General features: G+C 50.3%; 1 protein-coding gene across 1 annotated transcript in view; it reads left to right on the top strand.

Moving 5' to 3' along the window:
- Nucleotides 1–26,378, top strand: part of LOC103233544 (polycystin-1-like protein 2) — a 107,710-nt gene that overhangs the window by 35,761 nt on the left and 45,571 nt on the right. Inside the window, exons 12-23 of the mRNA XM_038008226.2 lie at nt 3,163–3,283; nt 4,698–4,839; nt 6,503–6,679; nt 8,830–8,975; nt 9,651–9,845; nt 12,560–12,691; nt 15,814–15,996; nt 17,616–17,740; nt 18,835–18,961; nt 19,875–20,006; nt 22,999–23,221; nt 24,111–24,304. Coding sequence (XP_037864154.2) covers nt 3,163–3,283; nt 4,698–4,839; nt 6,503–6,679; nt 8,830–8,975; nt 9,651–9,845; nt 12,560–12,691; nt 15,814–15,996; nt 17,616–17,740; nt 18,835–18,961; nt 19,875–20,006; nt 22,999–23,221; nt 24,111–24,304 — 1,897 coding nt within the window. The remainder of the gene's footprint in view (nt 1–3,162; nt 3,284–4,697; nt 4,840–6,502; nt 6,680–8,829; nt 8,976–9,650; nt 9,846–12,559; nt 12,692–15,813; nt 15,997–17,615; nt 17,741–18,834; nt 18,962–19,874; nt 20,007–22,998; nt 23,222–24,110; nt 24,305–26,378) is intronic.

Raw genomic sequence — 26,378 nt, 5'->3', positions numbered from 1 at the left:
GCCACCGAGCCCAGTCAAGCATCCAAGAGTTCTAAGCATGTTACTTCAATATGCTCTGGTGGCTCGGTGGAGAATGACTTGGAAGAGGGCAAGGGAAGATTCAGGGAGATTGCCCAGGCTCTTGCAGGAGTCAAAGTACGAGGTCAAGTTTGCTTGGCCTATCAGCCAGTCCCTGCAGGAAGCAGATGGCTCAGCCAAACCAGGAATAAATGGAAGAGAGCTGGATGAAGGGACCGTTTGCAGGTGAGGGCAGGGATAAGGGAATGAACCAGGGGCAATTAGGAAAAATACAACCAAGGAAAGCCATTATCACCCCCAGGAATGCAGAGGTAAGATAATGGGATGGCATTACTAGAAGTCCTGGGAGCTGTCGCTGTGGGAGAGGGACCTCCCAACGGGAGCTGTGGCCTTGGTTGGAGAAGCACAGCCTCTCCCACCTGCAGCCCATTGGGGAAAAGAGCAGGGAAAGCCGTGAATAAATTCCCCAAACTCTCTCCTCTTACCCTCCAGTCCTCTGTCAATGCTTCCCATTGGCTGGACCCAGTCAGAAGCTGGAGGGTGTGGCAGCTTGGGTGATGCAGTCACCCAAGTCTAGAGAGCTCAGTCTCCCAGGTCAGAGCCGCAAGTGGGAGGAGACTGGAACAGAGAGGCAGCTAGAGAATGTCCCGCACACTTGGACTAGGACAGACATGAGGAAAGAAGCAGGAAGATTCAAGAGCTATCGTCAAGTTCAGACCAAAGGGGAAACTGGGGGACTGTCCTGTGGAGGGCAGGTCTATGCAAACCTTCCCCCAAAGTCTGAGGAAGCAGAGAGGCCGAAGAAAGAAGCTGACATGTTTAGTTTCTCAGAAAGGAACATTTAATTGAGACTTGTGAACAGAAACCATGATGTCCAGGGCAGCTGCAAGACAAGATGGTGAATGCCGGCACCATTACCCCCCAAAACCAGGGCTTATATACCACAGGGAAGGAATGTGTAGGACAATTGTAGAGAAAGGCAAGAATACTGTGTGAATCTCTTTAAGGGCAGTACTCACAGTAAGTACATGCTCTTACACAAAGAACTGTAGAGAGAATAGAAATCTTAGAGGGATTCCTGGAATTGGAATTAATCAGTAGTCAACATGGCAGATTAGCATCCAAGATAGAGTTGCTTTGGCCTTCATAGAGACTTTATAGAGAAGGCCAAGAGTTTGGATCCAGACACAATGGTTCAGGTTCTATCTGCCCACTTGGAAGTTACATCACATAAGCTTTCGGAGCCTGGTTTGCTCATCTGTGATGTGGGGATGCTAATATGTCACTCATAGGGCTATTGTGAGCATTGGACAAGCTAGAGGCAATGGAAGTAACATGTGCATGGCAGGCACACTGTCAAACCATAGCATTAGTTTACTATTATCAGAACTAAAAAGAATCACAGAAATTATCTAGGCTATCCCCTCATTTTGCAGGTGAGGAAACTGAGGCTTAGAGAGTTTAAGTGATTTGGCCAGGCATAGTGGCTCATACCTGTAATCCCAGCACTTTGGGAGGCCGAGGAGGGTAGATCACCTGAGGTCAGGAGTTTGAGACCAGCCTGGCCAACATGGTGAAACCCTGTCTCTACTAAAAAAATACAAACATTAGCTGGGTGTGTTGGTGAGCGCCTGTAATCACAGCTACTTGGGAGTCTGAGGCAGGAGAATTGCTTGAACCAGGAGGCAGAGGTTGCAGTGAGCCGAGATTGCACCACTGTACTCCAGCCTGGGCGATAGAATCTCAGTCTCAAAAAAAAAAAAAAAAAGTTTAAGTGATGCACTCAGGGTGACCATTCATAAGCAACAAGGACGGGATTAGAACCCAAGTCCTGTCTCAGCCTCATTCACCTTCCATATCATTACGCTGTGCAGTGAATGAAATGGGAATTCAGTCAGGCCATGACTCGGTCCATCTTCACAACCAAGGCTATGTCCCAGCGTTGGTTGGGGCAGGGACGGCTTTTATTCCGTCTTTAATTTGAAAAAGGGCCATTCCCTACCCTCTCAAAGGACTTGAGAAGAACTGGACAAAAAACCAGGCCAGTGGTCACAATGCCTGTCTGAGTCCATTTTGCACTGTTATAAAGGAATATCTGAGGCTAGGTAATTTATAAAGAAAAAAGGTTGGCTGGGCGCAGTGGCTCATGCCTGTAATCCCAGCACTTTGGGAGGTTGAGGCGGGTGGATCACTTGAGGCCAAGAGTTTGAGACCAACCAGGCCAACAGAGCAAAATGCTGTCCCTACTGAAAATACAAATTAGCTGGGTATGGTGGTACATGCCTGTAATCACAGCTATTTGGGAGGCTGAGACAGGAGAATTGCTTGAATCTGGGAGGCAGAGGTTGCAGTGAGCCAAGATCACGTCACTGCACTCCAGGCTGGGTGACAGAACCAGACTCTGTCACAAAACAAAAGAAAAAAGAAAAAAAAAGAAAAGAAAAGAAAGAAAGGAAAAAGAAAAGAAAGAAGAAAAAAGGTTCATTTGGCTCATGATTCTTACGGTTGGAAAATCCAAGACTGGACATCTGTATCTGATGAGGGCCTCAGGCTGCTTCCACTTGCTGTGGAAGATGAAGGGGACCTGGTGTGTGCAGAGAAGGGAGGGAGGGGCCAGGCTCTTTTTTTTTTTTTTTTTGGAGATGGAGTGTCAATCTGTCACCCAGGTTGGAGTGCAGTGGTGTGATCTTGGCTCACTGCAACCTCCACCTCCCCAGTTCAAGTGATTCTCCTGCCTCAGACTCCCAAGTAGCTGGGACTACAGGCACCCACCACTGTGCCCGGCTAATTTTTGTATTTTTAGTAGAGATGGGGTTTCACCATGTTGGCCAGGCTGGTCTCAAACTCCTGACCTCAGATGATCCGCCTGCCTTGGCTTCTCAAAGTGCTGTGATTACAGGCGTGAACCACCACGCCTGGCCGTCTTTTTAACAACCAGCGTGACTAATAGAGCGAGAACTCGCTCCTGAGGGAGGGCATTCATCCATTCATGAGGAATCTGCCCCCATGACCCAAACACCTCCCATTAAGCCCCACCTCCATCATTGGGGATCACATTTCAACATGAGGTTTCGGGGGACAAACATCCAGATGATAGCAATGCCTGAGGGAGCTTCCTCACTCGGTCCTCTGTCTGCCTTTCAGCTGTGAGAGGAACTGCAGGCCAGTTAATGCCAGTGAAGACATTCTGCTCAGGGTCACCATGGGGGAGGACTCCCCAGTGGCTATGTTCAGCTGGTATTTGGACAACACCTCAGCAGAGCAGGTGAGCACAGTGACGATCACTCCACAATGGAAATCTCCCTTGTGCTTTCAGCACACCCGTGTCGCCTGGCCAGTACTGGGCCACGGTTGGGTCAACTCCATTCAGAGCGTGTGGTGTGGAACTCAGGGTATTGGGCTGGGGAGAAAATCAGAGAATTGACAGCAGGGCAAATGGGCACAAGGGAGAAAAGCTCTGGAGAAACTTTGCAGCAGTGCTCCTGGCATCTCAGCAAAGTCCTGCTTCCCAGACGGACAATCCTAACTCCAGCTTTCGTGGACTGGCCATTGGCCAACAATTGATGGATGGAGGGTCTAATAGACCAGCCTGTCTGTCCCCAGGTAGGGTGATTTCAGTGGTGCAACTTACACTTCAGGGCTCTCCGTGCGACCAGGCTGATGCTGGATGCCTCCAGTAACTGTTTTTTGCCTTGTTCTGTTCTCTGCTGTTTCTCTCTCTCCACTGCTTTTCCCTGGGAACCTTCCTTCACCAAATAACCTGCACACAAGGCTGGGTATGCTGGCTCATGCCTGGAATCCCAGCACTTTGGGAGGCTGAGCCAGGCAGATCACCTGAAGTCAGTGGTTTGAGACCGGCCTGGCCAACATGGTGAAACCCTGTCCCTACTAAAAATACAAAAACATTAGCGGAGTGTGGTGATGCGCGCCTGTAATTCTACCTACTCAGGAGGCTGAGGCAGGAGAATCACTTGAACCTGGGAGGCAGAGCTTGCAGTGAGCTGAGATCATCCACTGCACTCTAGCCTGGGCAGCAGAGTAAGACTCTGTCTCAAAAATATTTTCTTTTTCTTTATCTTTTTTTTTTTTTTTTTTTTTTTTTTTGAGATAGAGTCTCACTCTGTCACCCAGGCTGGAGTACAGTGGCACGATCTTGGCTCACTGCAACCTCTGCCTCCTGGGTACAAGCGACTCTCCTGCCTCAGTCTCACAAGTAGCTGGGATTACAGACGCATACCACCATGCCCAGCTAATTTTTGTATTTTTGGTAGAGACACAGTTTCATTAAACTACAGAGTTTAGTAGAGACAGAGTTTGGCCAGGCTGGTCTCGAACTCCTGAGCTCAGGTAATCCTCCCACTTCGGCCTCCCAAAGTGCTGGGATTACAGGTGTGAGCCACTGTGCCTGGCTCAAAAATAAATAAATAAATAATAAATAAATAACCTGCACACAAATCCCCATCTGAGGCTCTGCTTCTGGGGAGCCCAACCTGAGACAAACACCCCAATGAGGCTGGAAAGTGGATATTCCAGGTGACTTCTTGGGGAGCTAGGGCTGCCTGCCCTCCATTCATCAGTAATAAATCTGAAAGACTGTCTAGCACCCAGAAGCCACTGTCCTGCTGCAGTCCAGTGGCCTGGCTATAGCGTCAGGAGCCCTGGGCGATCCTCTCTTTCAGGCCGAGCCCCTCCCGGATGCCTGCAGACTCAGAGGATTTTGGCCAAGTTCCTTAACCCTCCTCCAAAGCAACACCTCCACGTTGTTGCTGAACAGCTCCTTTCTGCAGTCCTGGGGAGAGGTCCTCCGAATCAGAGCCACAGGTGCGAAGCCTCCCTTTTATCTCCTCTCAGGGAACCCAGATAAACCCAGAAACACTCAGATATCGGGCATGAGTTTATTTTTCTTTTCTCTTTTAAATATGGAAGTAGAGAGATGGGATCTCACTATGTTGCCCAGGCTGGTCTTGAACTCCTGCAGTCAAACCATCCTCCTGCCTCAGCCTCCTAAAGTGCTGGGATGGCAGGTGTGAATCACCACACCCAGCCAGGGCATCAGCTTAGCGCAGAGGCCACAGCTCAGGCTCTGGTGTGCATCGCACCACTGCCACTTTCTACGTGGGAAACTCTAGGCAGAGGATTTCACCTCTCTGTGCCTCAGTTTCCTCACATGTAAACTGGGATAATCGAAATGCCTGCCTCAGAATGGTTACTTTGCAGGATGAATGAGATAACCCCAGTGGTACAAGCAGGTCATTCTGGGGTCATGCAGCCTGCATGCCCTGCCGGGATTGTTCAGGGTTTTTTGTTTAAAACAAGCCCAGTGTGGGAAACAGATTCCCAAACACACAAACAATGGAGGTGATGATTCTTTCTAGGATCGCTTTGCTTCCGTATTTCCCGAAGTGGCCACAGACCATGCACATCGGGAGAAACTAGAGTATTAGTTAAAAATGCATGCTTTTGGGTCCACCCCAAACTTTCTGAATTGGGTCTAGGCCAAAGAATGAGTTGTTATGGGTTAAAATTCTCTTTACGCCTAGTTCTTCCAGGCACGCACTCTCTGAAAACCTAGGTGGCTACTCCAGGTGATGTGGGATGTGACTGCAGGTCCACTCGTGGCTCTTTACAGTGATCTGGGGACCTGGGAAGAGCGTGGGCTTCGGGGTGGGCTCAGCCCGTTTCCGGATCCTGGTTCTGGTTTTTCCTGGCTCCGTGATCTTGAGCATTTTCCCAGCATACGCCCACCTCGTGAGGTCTCTGTGGGGAAGCCGTCATCATCAGCCCACTCTACAGATGAGGAACTGACTCTCGAAAAGGTCAAGTTCTCAGTCCGGGTCTGGTGGCTCATACCTGTAATCCCAGCACTTTGGGAGGCTGAGGCGGGAGGATCCCTTGAGGCCAGGAGTTCAAGACCAGCCCTGGCAAGAGAGCGAGACCCTGTCTCTACAAAAATTAGAAAGTTAGCCAGCCATGATGGTGCACTCTTGTGGCTCTAGCTGACTCAAGAGGCTAAGGCAGTAGAATCACTGAAGCCTAGGAGTTCAAGGCTACAGTAAGCTATGATTGCACCACTGGACTCTAGCCTAGGCGACAGAGCCAGACCCTCTCGCTAAAAAGAAAAAAAATTAGGAAAACAAAATTAGAAAAGAAAAGGTCAAGTCCAGGATCACTTGGTTAGCAAATGGCAGAACTAAAATTCAAGCTCAGGTCTGTCTGATGATCTTCCCGTATCTCTGCTCAGTTTCTCAAAGTGAGGCCCTGCGATCTCTTGCATCAGGGAGAGTTGTTTGGGGGTTTAATTGTTGAGTTGTTAGATATGTACGTTTCTGGGCTCTCCCCAGAATCTCCAGAGGCATCCGAGGTTCTGGGTTTGAAGTAGGGCCCAGGAATCTTTGTGTTAATGAGCTCACAGGGAGATCTAAGGGCAGGATGGAGTTTGTGGGCCCCATATGGCCGCCTGAGCATGATGTGTCCTCACTCTCAGCACTGACCAGGCACGCCTATGGGGAGGACACCTACGTGATCAGCGCTCTGCCTCCCGCCGAGGTGCCTGCCTGCACTGTTGCCCCGGAGGAGGGTACTGTTCTGACGAGCTTCGCCATCTTCTGCAACGCCTCCACAGCCCTGGGACCCTTGGAGTTCTGCTTCTGTCTGGAATCAGGTACCGGCTGAGGACTCTGCTCTTCCCTCAGCTCCTGGGCTCATCTTCTTGCAGAACAGGGGCCTGTTCTCTAGGGGAGCTGCAAAGAATGTGTTCTATGTGTGAAAGAGGTTGCCAGGACTCTGCTCTTCCCTCAGCTCCTGGGCTCATCTTCTTGCAGAACAGGGGCCTGTTCTCTAGGGGAGCTGCAAAGAATGTGTTCTATGTGTGAAAGAGGTTGCCAGGATGAGGGCTTCCCTAAGGCTTAACCCCTAGCCCCAAACTACTGACCCAGCCATCATTCCACAGAGACATGAGAAGAAGGTCTCATCAGTACCTCCTCCACAACTAGAAGCCAAAATCCATTGTCCTCGCGTGGGGGACATTGATGGAGTGAAATGAAAAAGGATACCCAAAACTATGACCATGTAGGGCGGCCACCAAGACACCATCCCCGAACCCCCGCTCACCACACACAGACACACACACACACATGCACACACACACTCGGAGTAGCTGAGACTCCAAGAAACCTGGAGCTATTCAAGAAGACAGAGATGGGTCTGGTTAATAGAATCTTCAACAATTTCATTGACGCTGCTTTGCAGGCAGCCCCAGGGAATGGGTGATACTGCAGGACGAGCTGAGCTGAAAGAACGTTTTTGTAAAGGTATACAGGTGACAAACGTAGAAGACCCCATCCACAAGGCATAAAACCCTGCACAGTCTCCCTGCTGTCACCCTAACCACCTACATCCAGGGACAGCCACAGGGCATTAGCTGGAGAGATGGGGGAGCCACTCGCATTGCATTTATTCTTCCGTTTGGGGAGTGATTGGTCCTTGGAGGGCTCATCTGAGCCCTTATCTCCACCTGGTGGGCTTTGGCCTCTTTTTTTTGTTTGTCTTTTTTTTTTTTTTTTGAGACTGAGTTTTGCTCTTGTTGTCCAGGCTGGAGTGCAGTGGCACAATCTTGGCTCACTGCAATCTCTGTCTCCCGGGTTCAAGCGAATCTCTTGCCTCGTCCTCCCGAGCAGCTGAGATTACAGGCGCCCGCCACCTCACCCAGCTAATTTTTGTATTTTTAGTAGAGATGGGGTTTCACTATGTTGGCCAGGCTAGTCTCAAACTCCTGACCTCAGGTGATCCATCCGCCTCAGCCTCCCAAAGTGCTGGGATTACAGATGTAAGCCACGTGCCCAGGAGGGCTTTGGCATTTTGTGCTCTGAAAATGCTCTAGTCAGGTTGTAATTTTCCTCCAAAGTCAGGTACCAGGAGTGTTGCCAGGATGCTCCCCCAAATCCAGCATCAAACATCACAATGGCGTAAACATTGCATCTTGATTAGGGAAAGTGCACATCAGCTACTGTAATACCCAAGGGAGTGTAGTTTTCACAGCGTCCTGTCTAATAGATGTGGAAACACACCGTTGTTAAGAGGGCTGTGAATGGGGCTGAGTCTGAAAGGAAAAAGTTCAAGCAAGGTAAGTGGATTTTATTTCAAACCTGCATCCCGCCAGAGGGAAGGCCAGGACAGCTGCTCTAATTCCAATAGGCTCTTCCGCTGTAGCACCTCCCCCGCCTCATCCAAGTGAGCACGGAGGCAGGAAAGTGTGGCTACAGAAAAACGAGCCCCAGGCCAGGCGTCGTGGCTCATGCCCATAATCCCAGCACTTCAGGAGGCCAAGGTGGCTGGATCACCTGAGGTCAGGAGTTCGAGACCTAATTTTTACATTTTTTTTTGTAGAAACAAGGTCTTCCTAAGTTGCCCAGGCTGGTCTTGAACTCCTCGCCCTTGAGCTAATTTTTAAGTTGTCATTGTTGCTCCTCCTCCCCTTCTTCCTTCTTTTTCTTCCTCTTATAATTTGGTTTACCACCTTGACTTAAAAAAAAAAAAAAAAAAAAAAAACTGTAAATGGGATATTTTTCCTGCAATTTTTTATGGATTTTAGTAAAATTATTCCAAAGTTACAGCAACCTGCTGTTGCTTAGAGAAGACAGTAAATCAGCATATGTGACTGTCTCTTACATGAAAGTGTGGAATCCCAAGAGCCTACTATGCCTTCAAGAGCTGTGACTTTTGTGTCCCTGTGATCAGGCTCTCCCTGAGTGGGTTGCAGTCTACCTGGGGCTTAGAGATGCCCCCTCATTGGTCAATTTCTGGTCTTGCCAGGTTCCTGCCTACACTGTGGCCCTGAACCTGTCCTCCCATCAGTGTATCTGCCACTTGGAAAGGAGAACAATGACTTTGTGCTGACAGTAGTTATTTCTGCCACCAATCGTGCAGGGGACACACAGCAGACCCGGGCTGTGGCTAAGGTGGGTGGTGGCAGTGGCCACTGTTTCTTTACTGAGAAAAATTCTCCACCCTTATGAACCTCACCAAAAAGATGGCTGGATGGAAGATAGCCAGGGGCATAGCCAGATGAGTCACTGATTCATCCATTCCTTCCACAAATATTTACAGAGCACCTACCATGGGACGCGTCCTGGGGGTATAGCTAGGGACGCAACAGACATGGTCTCTACATTTGTAGATCTTATGATTTAGTGGCCAGAATTGGGGGAGGGTCCTGGGAGCTGATAGGTGAGGGGGGTTGGAGAATGACTCTGGCATGAGTTAGGCCAGCACTTTCAAAGGGCTCAGAGGAAGTAGGACCAAAATTAGCCAACAAGGACTCAAGGAAGGGCCTGGATAAGATCCCAAGATTTCAAGCATCAGAGGCCGGGTGGAGGTGGAAGAGGTTGAGCCCAAGAGGAGGAGGGTAGCCAGTGGTAGAGCAATGACTTGCGCCAGCCTGGAGCTGACCAAGGCTTGGTTTGGGTGGCTGTCAGCTGCCTGGTGCAAGCAGGTCTGGCTGCCCTCTAGCCTCAGGAAGTGCCCAAGGACTCCCAGGTGAGGCCAAAGGCGTCCAAGCCTGCTCTGGCCCCATGTGACTTCAGAGGCCAGGTTCTTCCTAGCAGGTTCTGAGCACATTTCTGATTTTCCAACAGGTGGCACTCGGAGACACATGGGTTGAGGATGTAGCATTCCAGGCTGCAGTGTCAGAGAAAATCTCCACATCTCTGCAAGGCGAGGGTGGCCCCAAGCAGCTCCTCCAGCTGGCCAAGGCCGTGTCCTCCGTGCTGAACCAAGAGCACCAAAGCCAGGGCTCAGGACAGCCACTGAGCATGGACGTCAGACAGAAGGTGCCCATGGGAAGGGGGGGGGCTCCTTTCATTCCCTTCTTCTGGGGCTCCAGGGTCTGCATGTGGCCATTTGGGCTGTGCATCAAGGTTCATGGATCGGGGAGAAGCCTGTGGTGTCTCCCAAGCGGCTGACACCACCTCCCTCTCTGGTCTTTTGGGTGAGTGACATAAAGCGAAGAAAATGCCTTCTTCCTTGGTAACCTGCTTTCTCGGCTGGCCCTCATGGAGGCACAGGCCTCTGGGATGGGGGGAGTTTAGAACCCATCACCCTCTCCCCTTCATGTTTCAGATGGCAAGGCAGAGCCCCAGAGGAGAAAGGGGACTGCCCTCGGTCCCATGGGTAGCGGTTTGGGGTTGGACCTCAGATGGTGTCCCAGCTTTGTCACTTACCACTTGCATTGTCACAGGCCAGGGACAGTTTCAGTTTATAAGCCTCAGCTTCCCCATATGGAGAAGAGGAATAAGAATACTAGTCTCCTCATACAATGGTGGTAAGAGTTAAATAAGAATTACAATCACTGCAACTAAAAAACTAGATAAGATCGCCAACATTCAACCAGTTTTAATTCACAAAAATGGCCGGTCCATGTTACAACCTAGTATGATAAACTATTGCAGAACCTACGATTGTGTCCACTCCCAGCGCGTGCCACATGAGTTTGCATGTGTGTGTGCATGCAAACACACACACACACACACACTCCTATGGGCATGGAGAAGAGAAGAAAGACTTCTTTTGGCCCCCTGAAATGTTTGCAGGAAAGTACTGAGTGTGGTGCTGGAGGCCCAGTAGGTATTTAATACACGAAGCAGGATTGTCATTGTGATCGCTTACACAGAGAAACTAACATGTATCAAGCACCTGCTATGAGCTGCCAGGCCCTGAATGAGGGCTTCATGGATCTGTAATCCCCACTACAACCCTGGGAGGTAAATGGTGAGGCCTCCATCTGTGTTACAGCTGAGGAAACAGAGGGTAGGAGAATCAGAGGTGTCTCCCTGGGTCCCCATGTCTGGTAAGTGGTGAAGCCGGGGTTCAAACCCCGGTTAGAGGATCCCCCTCCAGCTCCAGCCCTCTTACCCCAGACCTTTGTTCCACATTCCCTACCCCATCCCCTCTGCCACATACATACACGTTAACTCACACACACTCACATACACACACTTTCACACACACTTATGCACACACACACGCATTCACATATGCTCGCACACACTCACACACATTCACACACACCCACAGACATGCTCACACACTCATACACACATATATGCACTCATTGACACAGGCTCACACTCACAAACTCATACACACACTGACAGGCTCACACACGGTCACACACACACACACACACACGCACATACAGACTCACACATACGCTCACACACATACACTGACACACTCTCACACATTCATACACACACCTGCTTACACCTACACACATGCTCTCACACACACATACACACACTGACACACACTTTCTCACACACACAGCTCTTATTCCTGGTCGCATTTACTCTGAGAAGTACCAATGGCAAACTTCCCCTGGACATCCTGTGGTCCCCAAGCACACAGACCACACAGCCTAACCCAAGGTCTCTCCATGAAATGCCCGGGGCCTGGCACAAGACAGATGTCGAACTCTCACTGGGAAGCTGAGAAGATGTTAACAAGGGCTCTGTTGCGAGAGGTGTGCGCAGGGCTTAGGGAACAAACTAGACAGCATGGAGGACCCCAGGGGCCTGGCCTGGCCTGCCGTGAGCAGGATCCACTGGGCCAAAATTAAGGCGTCGGCAGAGCTGCAAACCTGGAGGCTCCAGGGGAGAAGGCATTCCTTGCCTTTTCCGGGTTCTAGAGGCCACCTGCACTCCTTCACTCCTACCTTCAAAGCCAGCCATGCAGCATCTCCAAATCCCTCTCCTTTCCCTCTCTCTCTCCCCACCCTTCCCTCATCCTCTTTCCCTCTCTTTCTCTTCCCGCTACCCCTACCTCCATCACCCATCTCCTTTTCTGATTAACGCTCCTGCCTCTCTCTTAGAAGGATCATGTGATGACGTTGGTCCCACCTGTTTATCTGGGATAATCTCTCCATCTCAGAATCCTTAACTTAATTGCATCTCCAAAATGACTTGGCCAAAGTGCCTTTTGCCACATGCAGTAACATATTCACAGGTTTCAGGGATGTGAATGTGGGCATCTTGAGGGGGCTGTTATCTGCCTAATCACACATCACACAAGGCAGACAGAGGTCTGCAGGGCTTTACAACCCCCCAGTGAGGCCAAGTGTGGTGATTTACACCTGTAATCCCTGCCCTTTGGGAGGCTGAGGCAGGCGGATCACTTGAGGTCAGAAGTTCAAGACCAGCCTGGCCAACATGGCAAAACCCTGTCTCTACTAAAAACACAAAAAATGAGCTGGGGGTGGTGGTGTGCACGTGTAATCTCAGCTACTCAGGAGGCTGAGGTCCGAGAATTGCTTGAACCCAGGAGGCGGAGGTTGCAGTGAGTCAAGATCATGCCACTGTACTCCAGCCTGGGTGACAGAGCGAGACTCTGACTCAAAAAAAAAAAAAAAAAAAAGAAGAAGAAGAAAAGAAAAAGAAAAAGAACCTCCTAATAAGCCTGGTCACTCCTGACCCTGCATCTTCCTGACACTACTTCATGGAGCCATGGAATTACATTTCCTCTCCCTGCCTTTCTCCCCCATGCCAAGGTCAGGGAGCATGTGCTGGGGTCGCTGTCTGCAGTCACTGCCAGCTTGGAGGACGTGCAGAGGGTGCAGGAGCTGGCCGAGGTGCTGAGAGAGGTGACCTTCCGGAGTAAGGAACTCACACCCTCGGCCCAGGTGAGTAGCTTCCATCTACCGAGGCTACCGTGGGACACGCTCCTCCATGGCAGGTGGGTGATCAGCATAGGTTGAAGGGGTCCCTTGATCACAAGGCTCTCTTGGGGCTGCCAAGACCTCTGCCATCTTCTTTCCAGGGGTCCTGCATGGGTGATTCATGGGAAGGTGCCCCTCCTGCAGCCCATGTATCTCATGCTGGGTGAGAGGGCCTGTTTGCCCAGACTCTCACTCCTCCATCTGCTGGTGAGCAACTTGAGGGAGTAACTGAATCTCATTAATATTTGGGTGGCCAAGTGTGAGTCCAGTCACTGGTACTGACTGCTCATGTTCTCAACTTCAGTGCATGCCAGCCTGACATCTGGCTGCCAGCTCCTGCCCTTCCTTATCCTTCTGGGGGTCTTCTCTGACCCTCAGAGCCTACTCTACCTGCCCATATGGCTGCGAATTCATGCAGTGTTCAGCAACTAATAGAGCTGGTGTATAAATACCCCAGCTCCCTCACCCCTCTTGATGGATAATCCCAAGCAGGAGTGAATTCCAGGTAATGGGCTTGATCACACTTCTGTACTGGCTTCCACCCTTCCCTGTGTCACACCCCCTACTCCCCACAAATGTTTCTTGGGATTATCTCCAAATAAATGACTTGCTCTCAAATCCTTGCTCCGGGATCTGCTTCTTGGAGAACTCAAATTAAAACACCATGTTCTCGGCCAGGCGCGGTGGCTCACGCCTGTAATCCCAGCACTTTGGGAGGCCGAGACGGGTGGATCACGAGGTCAGAAGATCGAGACCATCCTGGCTAACACGGTGAAACCCCGTCTCTACTAAAAAATACAAAAAAACTAGCCGGGCGAGGTGGCGGGCACCTGTAGTCCCAGCTACTCGGGAGGCTGAGGCAGGAGAATGGTGTAAACCCGGGAGGCGGAGCTTGCAGTGAGCTGAGATCTGGCCACTGCACTCCAGCCTGGGCGACAGAGCGAGACTCCGTCTCCAAAAAAAACAAAAACAAAACAAAACAAAAAACACCATGTGCTCAGGGTTCTGACAGCCAATAGAAACCATAGGCCAGGTGTGGTGGCTGATGCCTGTAATTCCAGCATTTTGGGAGGCAGAGGCAGGAGGATCGCTTGAGGCCAGGAATTTGAGACCAGTCTGAGCAACATAGTGAGACCTCATCCCTTCAAAAACAAAACGAAGGCCAGGCACGGTGGCTCATGCCTGTAATCCCAGCACTTTGGGAGGCCGAGGCAGGTGGATTGCCTGAGGTCAGGAGTTTGAGACCAGCCTGGCCAACATGGTGAAACCCCATTTCTATTAAAAATACAAAAATTAGCTGGGCATGGTGGTGTGCACCTGTAGTCCCAGCTACTTGGGAGGTTGAGGCAGGAGTATCGCTTCAACCCGGGAGGTGGAGGTTGCAGTGAGCTGAGATCGTGCCACTGCACTCCAGCCTGGGTGATAGAGATTCGGTCTCAAGAAACAAACAAACAAAAACAAAGCAAAACAAAATTGGTTGGGCATCATGGTACACACCTGTAGTCCTAGCTACTCGGGAGGTTGAGGTGGGAGGATCAATTGAGCCCAGAAGGTCAAGGCTGCAGTGAGCCGTGATTGTGCCACTGCACTCCAGCATGGGTGACAAAGCAAAACTCTATGAAAAAAATAACAATAAAAAGAAGCCCTAAAAACAGGGAAAGTGGGTCAGCACTTTGGGAGCCTGAGGCAGTAGGATCACTTGATCCCTAGAGTTCAAGCCCAGTCTGTGCAACATAGGGAAACCACATCTCCACCAAAAAAAGAAGAAGAAGAAAAAAACCCTAAATACTGGCATATACCTGTAGTCCCAGCTACTCAGGAGGCTGAGGCATAAGGATCACTTGAGCCCAGGAGTTCGAGGTTACAGTGAGCCATGCTTGCGCTACTGCACTCCAGCCTGGGCAACAGAGTAAGACTCTGTCTCAAAAACAAACAAACAAACAAACAAACAGAAGAGGAGAGAACTGTCCTGGCTTTGACCCACCCACTCTGGTGGCAGGTTGTGCCCCTAAAATCTTCCAGCCTGAAGCCAACAAGGCTGGTCTTGATTCTGGGGCTTATTCATGATATCACACTTTCCATTTACACATCCATTTGCTAATCCATCTATTTACATGCCTATACACTGTATACACATGTACCTGTACACATCCTCCAGTCTATCCTTCTATCCATTCATGCATGCATTAATTTCATCATTCATTTAACAAATGCTTCCTGAATCTCAAGTATGTGCCACGTAGTGTGCAACTCGTTGAGAATTCAGCAGCAAATCATGTAGGCATGGCATCTGCCATTATGGTCCTTTCAGACTACTGAGACAGCCAGACATTAGACAAATAATTTCACAAATACATATAAAACTACAAAATTTGAATATGTAGTGCATCCATACACCCACCCACCCACACAACCATCCACCTATTCATTCATCTACCATCCACCCATCTATTCATCCATCATTCATCCATCCTCCATCCATTTATCTTCCACCCATTCATCCATCCACCTATCATCCATCCATCTATCCACCCACCCACTTATCCATCCTCCATTCTCCATCCATCCATCCGTCCACCCACCACTCATCCATCCACCCACCATCCACCCATCCATCCATCTACCATCCATCCACCCACCCGTCCATCTGTCCATTCATCACCCATTCATCCTCTATCCACCCATTCATTCATCCTCCATCCATCCATTTTCCACCCATCCACCTATCATCCATACATCCATTTATCCAACTGCCTATCCATCCTTCATTTATCCATCCATCCATCCATCCATCCATCCCCTAGTCATTGAATGTTCCTGAAGACCTAATATGTACTGGGCACTGTGCAGGGCACCCTGGGAAGGATTCAGAGGCAGACCAGGCTACTCTCCTGAAGGATCTTAGAGGACTGTAAGGTGGGAGGACCTGGTCTCAAACCAGAGATACAGGGAGCTTGTATGCCAGGTCTAGCCCAGCTCTTTCCTGACTTGTTCCCCTCCTTGCTTCCCTTGTCCCTTGAATGACACAGGAATGGTTTATCTTAAGTGGGGGCTCATACTGCTTTTCCTTATTTGGGTGAACCCAGTGGGAGGCCAGCTGGGCTCTACAGCATGCCAGTGAGGCCCTGTTGACAGTGAGTGCCAAGGCCCGCCCTGAGGACCAGAGGCGCCAGGCAGCCACCAGGGACCTGTTTCAGGCTGTGGGCAGTGTGCTGGAAGCTTCCCTGAGCAACAGACCAGAAGAACTTGCGGAGGCCAGCGGCAGCCAGGTGGGTGTCCAGGCCCGATGCAGACCTCACACACACTGAATGCTTAGCTCACATCAGCTTTTCTAGGTGGAGCTTTTCCCCCATCTTGCAGATGAGGAAACTGAGGCACAGAGGTTAAGGTGTTGCCCTGAGAGCTGTAAGAAAATTTCCAGAGAGCAGGGCTTCCGGGAGGCAGTGTGGAGTGGTGGGCAAATCACAGGCTCTGGAATGAGACAGCCTGAGTTTGAATCCTGCCTCTGTCACTTAGGAGGCTTGTGACCTGGGCAAGATACAGAGTTTACCTAAGCCTCTTTTCCTCATGTGTAAATCAAGGCACTCTGCTTCATCCCAAATAAGCTGCCAAATGGAGAGATCATATGGACCTCCTAGGAGGTCTGGGTAAACCCCTGGCTCATTTTACCAAGAACACAGAAGAGAGGCAGCTGCCAGAGTAAGAACAGGCTGTAGCACTGTCTTACGTGGCCCCAGCACCCTGGTGGGGACATAGCCTCCTAGATGGCATAATGACAGAGCCACAAAACCCATTTCTTGCTGTTGCATAGTTCTTTGTCACATGGGGCCATCACCTCTATTCAGGAAGAAGTGAAAGACATGCAACACACAAAGATGCTTGGATGCACACACACACATACTCAGACACACTCAATCTCCACAAACACACTCACACATAAAAACACAGGGCCACGCTCAAACTCATGTGCAAGCTCACACACACACTGAGAGGCCTCACACTCTCGCATGGCCTCAAGCACACCACACAGGTGCACATTTACACACACACATCTTCACACAGGGCCATGCAGTCACATGCACTCACATACTCACAGACTGCCACATATGGTTGCACACTCCATAATCATGCAATCACCTATGCACACTCAAACACTACGCACATACACGCTCAGGACTACGCTCACATTCACGCACATGTACACATGCTCAAACACTGCCATTCACATGCAGTGACATCACCCTCACACTTGTGTGTTCATGTGCGTGCACACATGCACACACACACACACACACACACACACACACGATTTGTGCCCCAATAGGAATTCTGTGCAAACATCCAGCCCTTCCTGGGTCCCCGCACCAGCCGTGGTGTCAGGATGCATCTCTTCTGGGAGCTGGGATGGGTGGGGAGCAGATTTGAAGGAGGAGACCTGGTGAAATGGCCTCGCTCTCAGCTGTCCATTTCCCCTGGAACAAGCCATAGGGTGCTGGCAGATGTCAGCAGCCCAGACAGCCACATTGCCTGATGGCTCAGCACACAGGCTCTGTAGCCATAAGCTTCGCCGTGAGTCTAGGCTCTTCCCCTTATCAATGTGTGACCTCCCACTGTCTCCTGTCCTCTCTGTGCCTCCATTCCCCTTCTGTCCAATGGAGCTAGTGAAGCCCCTGCCACACCAAGTTACTGTGAGGACGGAATGGGCTCACAGAAGCCAGTCTGGAAACTTTATGAGTGCTGCTTTTGGGCCACCTCCGAGGCTGTCTTTCTCCCTCCTCTCTGTCCTCTCCCAATCCCTCCTGAAGATCTCACATTGGCCTGGTGACAGTAACCAAAGATGGCGTATGGGAGCAGGTCCATAACAATATCCTCCTGCCTCCTTTTCCAGAGTGCCACAGTGCTGCGGCTGCTTGGAGTTGTGGAGCACGTGCAGACCACCCTCCTGCTGGGAAAACTGCCGGGGGGCCTTCCAGCCGTGCTGGCCACCCCCTCCATCTCTGTGTACACAAACAGGTACAAACCAGCTACACCATGGGTCCCCAAGAAAGCTCATCCCCTAACCTGGCTCATTGCACACCCGCACTCTTAAACCTTGTGCTAGGCAGAGCTCAGGAGACCAGACTTGGAGCTGGAGAAGTGATGGGACCTAGAGCTGGGAAGGGCTTTCCACCGAGAGAAGGTCCCCTTGTCACCATGTTGAGTGTTTGCACAGCACGGGAAGGGAGGCATGGAGTTGCCTCCATGCTTGGGGCCAAGCCCAGTGTTAGATCCACCTGAAGGAGTCCTGAGAGATGCTCACATGGCAGCTGTGCAGGCAAGGGGACTGAATGAATAGGACCAGCCTTCTGTTAACCATGCTCTGTGTGTGTCTGGCCAGCCGCTGCTCCTTGGGCCTGTAGGAATTCAAGATCCACTTACCTTGGGCTCGTACACACACACACACACACACACACACACACACACACACACACACACACAGGGCTCATCGAGCACTGACACCATACCTGGGATGCTCCACACCATCCATTCCTCCACCTGACAAGCAGGAGCTGGACAATGCTGCTGGCAACACTGGGACCCCTTGCCCCAAGCCTCGGTTCCTCCTGCCAGGGTTTCCCTCTTAGATCTCAGAGACAGTTTCCCAAAGCAGTATCCTGATTAGAGGAATGATCTGAAATGGGGTCCCCAACCCAATCAGAAAGGGGCAAAGTCAAAGACCAGAAAAGATGGGGCTGGGTCAAGACATGGCATCAGAGGTCAAGGTAGGAAGGGAAGATAACCCTGGAGGAAAATCTGCGTCCAAGCTCATTTATTCATTCAATGAAAATATTGATGGACTACCTGTTATATGCCGGGCGCTGCTGTAGACATTGGAGGTATAGCAGTAAACAAGGCTGGCAAAGCCCCACCCTCAAGGAGCCTCCAGTCTAGCTGCCTCTTGTGCTGCTTCTGCTGAAACAAACATGCTGAACCACCTATAGGGATCCAAACACACCCCCACTCTGATGGTGAAGCTGGGCTCCCAGTAGTGCAGGAGGTGTGGGGTCTTCCTCGACACTGACTTTCTCCTCCCTCCCCTGCCACTTCTGTTCTCACCTTGTGGCCAGAATACAACCCTGGAGTTGGCAAGGCTCCTCCCTGCGCACGGATGCTGCAGACTCTGCAACCTTCACGCTGCCCACTGCCTCCTTGCTCGGCTCTCTGGAGGACGGCCAGGAGCCTGTGGATATAAAGGTAACAACAGCAGTAGCGTCCTTGGGGACAGCCTTTACAGTTTGCAGAGCACTTTCATGGGCATTTGCTCGTTTGTGTTGAGTATGATGGTGCCCACTGTGCCGGTGAGCTTCAATGATTTTCACAAAGCTACAAGTAAGTGGCTCTGCCGGGCTTCAGACCCAGACCTCTGGGCTCCCAACCCTCTTTCCATTGTGTTGCAAAATTTCTCCAACAGCCTTGATTCAGATAGTCACTGGAAATAAAGCTCTTCGAGCTTAGTGCCATAACTTGGAAATGGCCAACCCAAGCTCTTTTCCATCCGCAAATTAAAGCACATCTGACTGTGTACTCCCTGAGCCCTAATGAAAGCAAATGTCTTTCTCTTAAAGACTTACTGGCTTTTGGGGAAGAAAGACTGGGATGGGGAGGCTGAAGAGGGCAGATCACCTGAGGTCAGGAGTTCAAGACCAGCCTAGTCAACATGATGAAACCCCATCTCTACTAAAAATACAAAATTAGCCAGGTGTGGTGGTACACACCTGTAATCCCAGCTAGTCAGGAGGCTGAGGCAGGGGAATCGCTTGAACCCAGAAGGCGGAGGTTGCAGTGAGCAGAGATTGTGCCATTACACTCCAGCCGGGGTGACAGAACGAGACTCTGTGTAAAAAAAAAAAAAAAAAAAAAAAGACTTGGATGGTTTTACAGTCCAGTCATTGCTCAGCCAAAGCAAGTCTGATCTGGGTCCTCTAGGGCAGGCTCTCTGCGGCCTCAGCCCTGATGCTGGAAACATGCCAGGGGAAGCAGCGGCAGCGGAAGGTAAGCCCCACCTGCCCCACACGCCAGGGCTACTGCTCCTTGAGTCTGAGGACCTTGCCTTTCACCCGCCAGCTTCTCAGGGGCCTTGGCCAACACTCCTTGCTCTCGGTTTCAGATGATGAGTTTCCCAAAGAGCCCCTTTCCAGCCCGAAGCCACTTCGATGTCAGCGGGACTGTCGGTGGCCTCCGTGTGACCAGCCCTAGCGGTCAGCTCATACCTATGAAGAATCTGTCGGAGAATATCGAGGTAGAAGTTTGGGGTGTCGTCAGAAGTCAGGTGGGCCCAGGGTGGAGTTCAGTGGCATGATCTCAGCTCACCGCAACCTCTGCCTCCAGGGCATAAATGATCCTCCCAACTTAGCCTCCCAAGTAGCTGGGACAACAGGTGCAAGCCACCACACCCAGCTGATTTTTTTTTTTTTAAGTTTTGGTAACGACAAGTTCTCACTATATTGCCCAGACTGGTCTTCAACTCTTGGGCTCAAGCAATCCTCCCTCCTTGGCTTCCCAAAGTGCCAGGATTACAGGCGTGAGCCACTGCGCCTGGCCACATTTCTGTCTTCTTCTTCTTTTTTTGTTTTTGTTTTTGTTTTTGTTTTTGAGGTGGAGTTTTGCTCTCGTTGCCCAGATTAGAGTGCAATGGCGAGATCTCAGCTCACTGCAACCTCCGCCTTCTGGGTTCAAGTGATTCTCCTGCCTCAGCCTCCCGAGTAGCTGGATTACAGGCACCTGCCACGACGCCAGGCTAATTTTTTGTATTTTTAGTAGGGACAGGGATTCACCATATTGGTCAGACTGGTCTTGAACTCCTGACCTCAGGTGATCCACCTGCCTCGGCCTCCCAGAGTGCTGGGATTACAGGTGTGAACCACCATGCCCGGCCTCTATCTTCTTTTTCAACTTGGTTAAAACTGAAAGTTGGCCAATTATTTTTTTTTTAAATGGTTAAAGAAGAGAATCATTCAAAATGATCCTTACCAGCCAGTCATGGCAGTTCACACCTGTAATCCCAGCATTTTGAGAGGTCAAGGTGGGAGAATCACTAGAGGTCAGAAGTTCAAGACCAGCCTCAGCAACAATGTGAGATACCATCTGTACGAAGAATACAAAAATTAGTCAGGTGTGGTGGCATGCACCTGTGGTCCCAGCTACTCAGGAGGATGAGGCAGAAGGATTGCTTATGCCCAGGTGGTTGAGGCTGCAGTGAACCAAGATTGGTTTAAAAAATAACAGCAACAGGCCGGGCGCACTGGTGCATGCCTGTAATCCCAGCACTTTGGGAGGCTGAGGCGGGTGGATCATGAGGTCAGGAGAGCAAGACTTTCCTGATCAATGTGGTGAAATGCCGTCTCTACTAAAAAAAAATACAAAAATTAGCTGAGTGTGGTGGCGTGTGCCTGTAATCTCAGCTACTCGGGAGGCTGAGGCAGGAGAATGGCTTGAACCCGGGAGGCAGAGATTGAAGTGAGCCAAGATCACGCCACTGCACTCCAGCCTGCCAGCCTGGTGACAGAACAAGACACCATCTCAAAAAACAAAACAAAACAAAACAAACAAAAAAACAACAAACAAAACAAAACAAAACAAAAAAAACAGCAAACAAAAAAAAGGTCCTTAACCCTAGCTTAATCATTGTACTTAAAACTGTAAATGTATGTTCATTCACCAATCCTTGGATAACCAGAGTTTTCCTGGTTATATATACCTGTTGTTTGGAATTTTAGTTATCTTCATTCCAGAAACCACTCCCATTACACAGCCTCTAAAATGTCCAGTTAGGCTGGGCGCGAGGGCTCACACCTGCAATGCCAACACTTTGGGAGGCCAAGGCGAGTGGATCACCTGAGATCAGGAGTTTGAGACCAGCCTGGCCAACAATAAAACCGTTTGCAGAGCACTTTCACATGCATTAGCTCATTTCTGTTTAGTAAAACTCCATCTCTACTAAAAATACAAAAAGCTGGGCGTGCTGGTGGGCGCCTGTAGTCCCAGCTACTCAGGAGGCTGAGGCTGGAGAATCGCTTGAACTTGGGATGGTGAAGTTGCAGTGAGCCGAGATTGCACCACTGCACTCTAGCCTGGGCAACAGAGCAAGACTCCATCTCAAAAATATAAAAAAATAAAAAATAAAATGTCCAGTTAGATTTTCTGCAAGCTCCGCCTCCCGGGTTTACGCCATTCTCCTGCCTCAGCCTCCCGAGTAGCTGGGACTACAGGCGCCGCCACCACGCCCGGCTAGTTTTTTGTATTTTTTAGTAGAGACGGGGTTTCACCGTGTTAGCCAGGATGGTCTCGATCTCCTGACCTCGTGATCCACCCGTCTCGGCCTCCCAAAGTGCTGGGATTACAGGCTTAAGCCACCGCGCCCGGCCAGATTTTCTTTAAAGTTAAACAAAAACATAAACATGCCGTGGTGCAATATAAGTTCATTTTTTTCAAAATTTTAATGATTTTATTCTAGTCTTCTATAATTTTCTCATCAATGCCTAATTCAATAACAATTTTTAATGATATCTATGTTATCATCCCTGGAACCTGTGGATATGTCACCTTAAATGCAAAAGGAAGGTCAGGTATGGTAGCTCACACCTGTAATCCCAGGACTTTGGGAGGCTAACGTGGGAGGATCACTTGAGTCCAGGAGTTCAAGGTTATAGTGAGCTGTAGTCATGCCATTGCCCTCCAGCCTGGGCAACAGAGCCAGGCCCTGTCTAAAAACAAAAACAAAACAAAACTGCAAAAGGGATTTTGCAGATGTGCTTGAGTCTTGCCCATCCTCAGATGGGGAGATTATCCTGGGTTATCCGGTGGGTTCCGTGTCATCCCAAGGGTCGTTATAAAAGGGAGGCAGAAAGGGAGGTGACTCCAGAAGACAAAAAAGTGACTTGATGACAGAAGCAAGAGGCTGGAGTGATGCGAGGAAGAGGCTGTGAGCTAAGGAATGCAGGCAGCCACCAGAAGCCGTAAAAGGCAGGGAAGCAGGTTCTCCCCTAGCCCTGGGAAACTGATTTTGCACTTCTAGCCTTTAGAACTCTAAGATAACAACTGTGTATTGTCTTAAGCTTCCCACGGTGGTCATTTGTGATAGCAGCCATAGGAAACTAATACGATGAACAAAACCCAGCCTGGATTTCGGTTCCCAGGTGCTCAGGCCACACAGCTCTGCACAGCAGCCCTGATGCCCGTGGGCTGGCATTGCCTTCCTGGCATCCCTTCAATAGGATTGTTTCTGAGCACAGATCCTGCTGCCCCGGCATTCACAAGGACACAGCCAGCCAACCGTGTTGAACCTGACCAGTCCTGAAGCTTTGTGGGTGAACGTGACTTCAGGGGAGGCAACCTTGGGGATTCAGCTGCACTGGAGACCGGACATCGCACTCACGCTCAGCCTAGGCTATGGCTACCACCCCAATGAGAGCAGCTACGATGCCCAAACTTACCTCGTACCGACGGCGGCTTCAGGTAGGCCTGTGACCATTTCCTGAGCTGCTGCCTGGGGTATGATCAGCTTCACTTGGGAATCAGAAGCCATAGCAAGAAAAGCAAAGAAAAAAAACCACCCCACACATTCAGTGGCTTATTTTTTGTTGGTGTTACTATTTGCCAACATTAGGTGAGCACTTACTATATGCCCCAAGGAAGTTTACAAGCTCATATGGAACTGACCTCATTGCAATCCTCATGGCAACCCTTGGGAGGGGGAACTATCGAAATTTCCACTTTGAGCAAGGTGTGGTGGCTCACGCCTATAATCCTAGCACTTTGGGAGGCTGAGCCGGGCAGATCACTTGAGGTCAGGAGTTCAGGACCAGCCTGGCCAACATGACGAAACCCGGTATCTACTGCAAATACAAAAAGTAGCTAGGTGAGGTGGCATACACCTGTAATCCCAGGTACTCGGGAGGCTGAGGCACAAGAATAGCTTGAACCCAGGAGGCAAAGTTTACAGTGAGCTGAGATCACGCCACTGCACTCCAGCCTGGATGACAAAGCCAGACTCTGTCTGAAAACAAAACAAAACAAAACAAAACAAAACAAAACAAAAACTCTACTTCCAGATAAGAACAAAGAGGTTAAGGAAAAAGAACTGGTCTGAGATCCTACAGCCAGTAAGGAGCAGAATCTGTGTTTGAGCCCTTGTCTGTCTGACTCAGCCATGCACCCCGATTGGGGAGTGCCCCTTCTTCTATGCTCCTGGTCTCAGGAGGAGAGAGTGCTCCTAGGACATCAAGGGTGGGGCAAAACCAGCCGGGTCTGCTTTCCTGCCAAGTGGCCTCGGTCACCCTCTCCCATGATCTTAACACCCATCTCAAGGAGGCTTCAGGCTGACCTGGAACCGCCTTTCCTACAGATGAGCTGCCCACGTGGATCCTGAGCCCACAGGACCTGCATTTTGGAGAAGGGGTCTACTATTTGACTGTGGTCCCTGAGTCTGACCTGGAGCCAGTCCCCGGCAGGGACCTCACAGTGGGCATCACCACCTTCCTGTCTCACTGTGTGTTCTGGGATGAGGTCCAGGAAACTTGGGACGACTCAGGGTGCCAGGTAAGGAGAGAGAAGTGAAGGAGATGAGGCAGCTTGGTGGGCTGTGCCCAGCTCATGGAGGGTCCCTTTTGCCGCTCTGGCGCAGCATCTTGTGCCTCTCCATGGGGCCTTTGCTGTTTCTGGTGCCTGGGATACCTGCCTCATCCTTGCTTCAGCCTAAGCATTGCTTCCTGGAGAAAACTGTTCTTAACTCCCTGAGTCTGATTTCCTATTGTGAACCCCAGAGCACACACATCCATTGCATCTAACCCCAGTGCTCTTCATCCATAGCACTTAACAGAGAGGTCATTTCACCTCTACGCATGAGATCATTTAAATGACGTCTGTCTCCCTCCGTCCACTGGGAGCCCCCAATGCGACAGAAACAATGTGCTTTGCTCACCACTGAGAACAAATGGTCATTGACCCAGGCGATGAATGACTCAGGAATCCCTGCTGCCTCTAGGTTGTTAAGGGAGGCCGGGGTGTCATTTCCGAGGGAATGAACTCATAGCTCAGCCCTTAGTTTTGTGCCAGGTGCAGGGCTCCATGCTTTGCTCGCATCGGTTCATCAAATCTGCACAATCATCAGCAAGATAGTTGTGACTCTCATTTTACAGGGGACAAAACAAAGGCTCAGGAAACTCAACTGACTAGTCCCAAATCTTACATCTAGGGCCAGGTGCAGTGGCTCAAGCCTATAATCCCAGTACTTTGGGGGGCTGAGGCAGGCAGATCACCTGAGGTCAGGAGTTTGAGAGCAGCATGGCCAACGTGGTGAAACCCCATGTCTACTAAAGATACAGAAGTTAGCCAGGTGTGGTGGTGGGCACCTGTAGTCCCAGCTACTCAGGAAGCTGAGGCAGGAGAATCGCTTGAACTCAGGAGGCAGAGGTTGCAGTGAGCCTAGATAACGCCACTACACTCAAGCCTGGGCGACAGAGCAAGACTGTCACAAACAAACAAACCAAACATCTTCTTTACCCACCAGATGCCCCTAGGGGGTGATTGCGAGCTCCCGGGGGATTGGGGGTGGCCATATGGGTGTGAAGCACGGGCACAGATGGCAGCCCCTACCCTGGTTCACTCTGGTCCTCTTCCTGCCCGGCCATGTTGTCTGGCACCACCTGCCCAAGTGTCATCACACCTTCCTGGTGCCGAGATGCCAGCTTAGGACTCAAATCTGTGTCCTTCTCTTCTTCCTGTGGTTCCGCCAGGTTATTTTGCTTTTCGGCATAAGCTGACCAACTGTCCCAGCTTGCCCAGGACTGCAGGAGCTCCTGGGACTCAGGACTTTCCGTTTGAAAAACGGGAAAGACCCTGGCAAACTGGATGAGTTAGTCACACCAGTGTCCTCTCAGCACCTAGCCTGTTGCTGGATGTAGAATTAGCACCCCACAAGTATTTGTCCTGTGAATGAGCATCAGGTAGACCACAGCGGTGAATGCCAAATTTGTGATCATGGTTGCCTATAGGGGATGAGGGACAAAGGGGATCTCAAATTTACTTGCAATATGTATGTATTTTTTTGAAACAGGGTCTCACTCTGTCACCCAGGCTGGAGTGCAGTGGTGTAATCTCAGCTCATTGCAACCTTTGCCTATGGGGTTCAAGCAATTCTTGTGCTTCAGTCTCCCAAGAAGCTCGTATTGCAGATGTGAACCACACTGTGGTGCAAGCCTGCAATCCCAGCACTTTGGGAGGCGGAGGCAGGCAGATCACTTGAGATCAGGAGATTGAGACCATCCTGACCAACATGGCGAAACCTCATCTCTTCTAAAAATACCAAAATTAACCAGGTGTGGTGGTGCATGCCTGCAATCTCAGCTTTTTGGGAGGCTGAGGCATGAGAATTGCTTGAAGCCAGGAGGCAGAGGTTGCAGCAGTGAGCCGAGATTGTGTCACTACACTCCAGCCTGGGCGACAGAGTGAGATACTGTCTCAGAAGAAGAAGAAAAAAAAAGGCAAAGCAGACTGGCAGCATATACACAGTTGTCCACTGAGAATGATAGATACAAAAATATTATAAATAATATTATTTGCATATTTTAATTAAACAGAAAATATTGGCCAGGCACGGTGGCTCACTGCTGTA

Source organism: Chlorocebus sabaeus, chromosome 5 (genome assembly GCF_047675955.1).
Source record: "Chlorocebus sabaeus isolate Y175 chromosome 5, mChlSab1.0.hap1, whole genome shotgun sequence".
In the NCBI taxonomy this organism is placed as follows: Eukaryota; Metazoa; Chordata; class Mammalia; order Primates; family Cercopithecidae; genus Chlorocebus; species Chlorocebus sabaeus.
Note: the sequence above shows the minus strand (reverse complement) of the source record. Positions and strands in the feature narration are given on the sequence as shown.